At 50.0% G+C, this 6,722-nt stretch overlaps 1 protein-coding gene across 1 annotated transcript; it reads left to right on the top strand.

Moving 5' to 3' along the window:
- Positions 1-1,264: 1,264 nt before the first annotated feature.
- Positions 1,265-2,257, top strand: LOC311428058 (olfactory receptor 14C36-like; the record flags this gene model as incomplete). The annotated part of the gene is made up of 1 exon (XM_084539620.1): positions 1,265-2,257. The coding sequence occupies one exon, from the start codon at positions 1,265-1,267 to the stop codon at positions 2,255-2,257; it is 993 nt and encodes a 330-aa protein (XP_084395746.1).
- Positions 2,258-6,722: the final 4,465 nt, after the last annotated feature.

Genomic DNA, 6,722 nt, shown 5'->3' with positions numbered 1-6,722 from the left:
GCAAGGGATGCCATGGTCGGGTGCTGTGCTGCTGAGCTGGGCCGGGCTCCTGGGCACAAGCGGAGCTCCTGGCAAGCGCTGCAGAGAGACAGCTGTGCCCAGGAGCAGCTCCTCTGCACAGCGCAGCAGGGCTGGGGGCTCTGACCGCAGCTGGCACGCAGAGAGGAGAGAAGGAGAGAGGGCTTGGAGGCACTGAGGAGTGCAACAACAGAGGGCAGCGTGTGGCAGGACACATCTGCAGGCTCTTGACACCGTGAGGCTCTGGCAGCAGGGCACTGCAGGTGGGGTTGCCAGAGGGGTCTTCTACAGTGGGCACATCTGATGGCTGATAGCATCTGTGAGGATGGCTTTTACTCTACATTTAATGTGGAATAGAATGTGCTATACACAATGGCATTTAAAAAAGGGCATTTCCAGAGGAAATCTGAGGCTTGGTTAATCTGAAGAGGAAGGATTTTTTAGTTTCTGTGCTTTCCGAATCTTGCAGTGCAGTGGAAGCATGGATGTGGTCTGTGAGCATGGACAGGGAGGAGATGTGGGGACATAGAACCATCTCCCAGCAGGGAGGCAGCAGGGACTTGGGCAGGCGGTGAGAGGGAGCTGCTGCCACAAATGCTGTGCGAGGGAGGGCTCAGGCACCTCCCCACAACCCCCTGCACAGCAGGCGCCTTCCCTGGGACACCCCCTGTTCTACTCTCCTACCAGCACAGCCTCTGCCCTCAAGCCCCCGCTGTCCCCAGCAGGAGCTGCCTCATCTGCAGGCGGAGCTGCAGCACAGGAGGGTCTGCTGAGTGTCCGTCTGTCCCTCCCTGGCCTTGCCTCCCCTGGCAGCAGCATGCTGGCATTCCTCCTGGCTTCTCCAGCTGGCCATGCTGCTGCTGGTCTTGTTTGCAGGCTGGCTGGGGATGGGGGTTTCACATGCCCATGGCATGAGTCCTCGGTGTGCCTGGGGGAAAGGGAGTAGGGGGCCAGGGTGAGGGGTGTGGAGATGGGCACTTTGAGCCTGGATTCCTCTGCTCTCAGCAGTGTCCAGGTTCTTCTCAGGAGAACCTCCTTAGTGCAATTACCCTGCAGCTCAAGGACACACCAGCAGAGAACAACTGAAACCAATGAAGGAAAAGGAACTGCCAATTGTCTAAGTGCAGTTCGTCAAATGCTTTGAGAGGTTTAACTGAAAAATGGAAATGTTTTTTCTCAGATAATCCTGATATATTATCACTCTATTTCTGTTCCTTTAGCAGGACAACATATACAAAACAAACAAATGCCCAACATCAGCTCTGTGAGTGAGTTCCTCCTACTGGCATTCGCAGACACACGCGAGCTGCAGCTCCTGCACTTCGCGCTCTTCCTGGGCATCTACCTGGCTGCCCTCCTGGGCAACGGCCTCATCCTCAGTGCCATAGCCTGCGACCACCGCCTCCACACCCCCATGTACTTCTTCCTCCTCAACCTTGCCCTCCTCGACTTGGGCTGCATCTCCACCACTCTGCCCAAAGCCATGGCCAATGCCCTCTGGGACACCAGGGCCATCTCCTATCAAGGATGTGCTGCACAGGTCTTTTTCATTCTGTTCTTTATATCAGCAGAATATTTTCTTCTCACTGCCATGGCCTACGACCGCTACGTTGCCATCTGCAAGCCCCTGCACTATGGGAGCCTCGTGGGCAGCAGAGCTTGTGCCCAGATGGCAGCAGCTGCCTGGGGCAGTGGCTTTCTGTATAGTATCCTGCACACGGCCACTACATTTTCCCTGCCCCTCTGCCATGGCAATGCTGTGGACCAGTTCTTCTGTGAAGTTCCCCAGATCCTCAAGCTCTCCTGCTCAGATGCCTACCTCAGGGAAGTTGGGCCACTTGTGTTTAGTATTTCTTTAGTATTTGTTTGTTTTGTTTTCATTGTTTTCTCCTATGTGCAGATCTTCAGGGCAGTGCTGAGGATGCCCTCTGAGCAGGGCAGGCACAAAGCCTTTTCCACGTGCCTCCCTCACCTTGCCGTGGTCTCCCTGTTTGTCAGCACTGGCATATTTGCCTACTTGAAGCCCCCCTCAATCTCTTCCCCATCCCTGGACCTGGTGATGGCTGTTCTATACTCACTGTTGCCTCCAGCAGTGAATCCCCTCATTTACAGCATGAGGAACCAGGAGCTCAAACATGCAGTGAGGAAACTATTTTATACCTCTTCCTTCAGTATTAATAATGTGCATAAAATACTAATAGGATTTCTGCAAACAAACACTCTTAGTGCAAATTCTTGAAAGTAATTTTCTTTATTATTATTTCCTATAATTGGTTGCTTTGATTTAATGTTATTCTAAGCCTCCTAATTATTATTTTATTATTATTATTATGAAGTCAATAATTTCAAATACCTTTACAGTCAGTATTCTTGTTTACATAAAACAAAAATGAAACTGGGACAATTTCATTAGTCTCTACTGCAGTCTGTTCCCATCGCCAGTGCCTCCAGCAGTGAACCCACTCATCTAAAACGTGAGGAACCTGGAACTAACGGTTGCAGTGAGGACACTGATTGAATACATATTCTTCAGCTTCTTTGACTATAACAATAAGCTTATAACCAGAAACACCTATTTTTTAAAAACTTTAAGATACATTTTTTTTTTCTTTTTATTTGTCTATGTTGTTATTTTCATTAGCTATTGTTTCAGATATAAATAATATTAATCTTAACCTCCTACTTCTTAAAGATTTACCTATAGAACCAGGCTTCCTGTGTAGATAAACACAATAAGGAATCCAGAAGAAATTCATTGGTCTGAGCTGCCATCTCTTCCTATCCCCTCAGGAGCTGGGGGAGCACTTGTTGGGGCACTTGTGTTTTAGTATTTCTTTAGCCTTTAGTTGTTTTGTTTTCATTGTGCTGTCCTATGTGCAAATCTTCAGGGCAGTGCTGAGGATGCCCTCTGAACAGGGCTGGCACAAAGCCTTTTCCACGTGCCTCCCTCACCTGGCCATGGCCTTCCTCTTTCTCAGCACTTCCGTGTTTGCCTACCTGAAGCCCGCTTCCATCTCTTCCCCATCTCTGGACTTGGTGGTGTCACTTTTGTACTCAGTGGCACCTCCAGCAGTGAACCCCCTCATCTACAGCATGAGGAACCAGGAGCTCAAGGTTGCAGTGAGGAAACTGTTTCTATATGTGCTTCTTAAGCATCAGTGCTGTTAACATTATTGTTATTTGTATCATATCATTTTTTGTACTTAGTATTATTATCATATTGTAATAACAATAATAATCCTTTAAATGCTACCATTCTATTTTAAGTAACTGACGAGAGATTTTCATTTCATTTTTCATTTTGATTATTTTCATAACTTTTGACATTGTTTTAATTTATTAAGTAATTTATTTACTTTGACTATGTCTTCTAATCAATCATATTGAACTAGGCTTCCTCTGTAAGTATAGACAATAAAGAAGACAGCATAAATTCATTGGACTCAGTATCCCTCTCTTCCCATCTCCTCTGATTCTGGGGGAGCAGCCCCAGCATGCAGGAGGGGCTCAGGGCCAAGAGGCTCACCGCCCGCTGGGCTCTGCCTCTCTGCTGCCTTCGGGTTGGGGCTGCTGCTTGCCTGGAGCCATGGCCATGGCCAGCAGCAGGACGTGGTCTTGTCACTGCTACTCCCTTTGGCTTCCTCATTGTTCTCTTGTGCTTTCACATTCAACTAAGTCTTCAGATCTCATGTATCTTGCTGTCTGTACAGTGGCATCTCTTTCATTGCACAGCTCTTCCAAAGCTGGTGGAAGGAATATACCCAAGGAACTGCTGCATGAACGGACCTCTTGCTTTTCTGGCCTTCACTGTGGATCAGAATTTCAGAGTGTTCAGTGTAGTGCTGGACTGGGAGTTCCCTTCTTGGCTGGCCATGGCTCAGCAAACAATAACTGGCCTTGACTGGCCTGGAACTGTCCCGGTTGTGCTTAGTCTGATGTCAAATAACATGCTGGAGAGGAATGTGGAGCTGCTCTGTGGCTGGGCCAGGCCTCTTGTGCTGGCCTGGGAAGCGGGGCTGGCCCTGCGGGGCACAGGCACTGTGTGCTGGGGATCTGCCAGGCAAGAGAGCAGGGCTCCTGCAGCTTCACAGACCTCCATCTCTTGAGCCGGGTCTGGCCCCAGCGTGGGGACTGCTGGGGAGGCCCAGAGCTGCCTTTGAGGCAGCAGCTGCGGTGCCTTGCAAGGGGCTGGGGCTGTGGTGGCCGTGCCTAGAGCCCTGCAGCAGCCTGTGGTGGGCACTGCCCTGGGGACAGCACAGTCTGGGCTGCTGGGCTTGGCTGGGGAGAGGGCAGGGAGGTGGGGAGAGGTGGGCAGGGGCTGGGCTGGGCTGGGCAGTGCCCGGCAGAGGGCAACAGCAGCGTCAGGGAGAGGTGGCAGCATGCAGGGGAGGGCTCCCAGCAGGGCTTGGTGCTGCAGAGCCAGGGCTGCGCCAAGGGAGCCCAGAGCTGCAGGGGCAGGGGAGAGGAGGCCGAGGGCCAGGGCAGCTGCTGCAGGGGCAGGGAGCTCAGCATGGCCCTTGCAGCCCCCTGCCCTGGGCCTGCCTCTGCCCTTGGCCTCGGCCTCGGCCCCGGCCTTGTCTCTGCTGGCAGGAGCGCTCTTGCCATGCACTTCCTGGCCTCCCCTCGCCTGCGCACAGCTGCTGCCCACTCAGGCTGCTGCCACAAACGTGTCCTCACAAGCAGCACCACCCCTTGGGCTGCTTCTGCTGGCCTCTCCAACCCCACTGCCTTGACTCCTTGTCTCTACTGGGCCCCACCCCACCTTCCCCACCCAAATGTGTCTCTTGACTGTTGGCTCCATTCCCCTGCCCCATGGAATTACTGTGCTATGGCAGAACGTGTCTCCATTGGGCCGTCTACCAGACACATTAATGAATACTATGAGCAGGACTAGAGGGGTCCTGCTTCAAGCCAGGGGGAGGCAGGGAGGAAAGGGAGAATCGGGTTTACTGGACTGGGTATATTTAATGGCCTGGCACATCAGATCCACAAATGTATCAGGCACTACTGCACAACGGTGCCCAGAGTACCCTAATGCCATCAAGCTAGAAAGAGGTAGAACCCACCTGTATTTCTGGAGTGACAGGGGCAGCCCATTAACTGTACTGGAGGCTGAAGTGAGTCTAACTGGGAAGGAATGGCAAAAGCACCCCACTGGGACTGGCCCGGAGGCTATGTGCATCCTTGGCATAGACTGCTTCAGGAGAGGGAATTTTGAGTTTCAAGAGGGCACCACCAGTGGGGCTTTGGCAGAGCTGCCTTGGAGACAAAGGACATGAAACTGTTGTCTACCTTGCTTGGCCTTCCACAGAATCCTTCTGTTGGGGGTTTGCTGAGGGTTGAAGAACAGCAGGTGCCAATGGCTACCATGGTGGCACACCTGAGGCAGCGTCGCGCTAACCGAGACTCCCTGATTGCCATCAATGAGCTGGGTCATCGACTGGAGAACCAAGTGTAGATGTAGAGCTTGGGAGCGTGCTTTAGTGATGGACTTGTCAGCACTAAGGCAAAGTTGCCTGACCTGGGTGACACGTCCCAGAGTAGTGTCAGGCACAATGCAATTCTTTTTGCCTTCTGCATCTATAGCACAGGAAGTAGGACTTTGCCCTACTCTATTGACTGGGCAGCTCTTTTCACTTTACTCAATTTAAGTTTCCATGTCTGGAAGGGGCAATTTCCCAAAAGCGGCCAAGCTCATGGGTACAGCTACAGCCAATGAACATATATTTCCTTTATTTTCTTCCTGAGTATTCCATGGAAGACCCAATAGAGACTATGGATGTCCAGTTGTCTACTAAGATTCATTTACAATTTATCAGATCCCAACGGTCATTTCAAATATTATTTATTTTATTTTATTTTATTTTATTTTATTTTATTTTATTTTATTTTATTTTATTTTATTTTATTTTATTTTATTTTATTTTATTTTATTTTATTTTATTTATTACTTTAATTGTTTCCCAAGGAACCCCTGACTTGTCTTAGAAAGGTTTTCATGTGCTGGGCTGGGCTGCACTTACAGGGACAAAGACCACTGCTGGCAGTGGAGGTGTCAGACCAGGAGGCTCTGCTTTTCCTCCCGATGGAGTCCTCCAAAGAAATCACCCTGGATGAATAGCAATAGGAGAATGATGCTCAAAACTGAAATGCAACAAAATTCAGCCTTTGAAATAAGAAAATATTTTTGTTATGTGCTTTGTGAAATCTTTTCCCTTAACAACGCCATGCAAGCTCTGCAATTAGCTGCACAAGGCATGAAGGCTTGAAGAATACTATCGAAGAGATGTTAGGAGTTTCTGCATTTTAATGTGTTCCATGGTGTATTTTGGTGCTCGGTCGATGAAGTTCAGGTACTGAGAGGAGAATGATGCAACTGCTAGAGAAAGTAAAGTCAGAAGGAAAAGTTGAAGTGACTTGGAGTATTAATGGGCCCCACTGAGGGCTGTTACTAACAAAGCCTCCCTAGGAACATGTTAGGGCATATAACTGCAGGCCATGACAGCAGACAGGAAAAGGCACTGTGTTGAGAAAAGTCTTTGTTTGTTTTGGTGATACAGAAGAGCCAAGGTCTGGCCCCAGCCTCTGGAACAGGAGATCCTGCACCACCACGTCTGGCTCAAGGCTTTTCCTGGGGTCTGTTGGATATGGTGGGCAGGGTGATGCCATGAGAAGAACAGTGGTATGACACCTCTGAGCTGCTG

Source organism: Aythya ferina (assembly GCF_964211825.1).
Source record: "Aythya ferina genome assembly, contig: HAP1_SCAFFOLD_29, whole genome shotgun sequence".
Lineage (NCBI taxonomy): Eukaryota > Metazoa > Chordata > Aves > Anseriformes > Anatidae > Aythya > Aythya ferina.
This window is presented reverse-complemented; position numbering and strand designations above follow the sequence as displayed.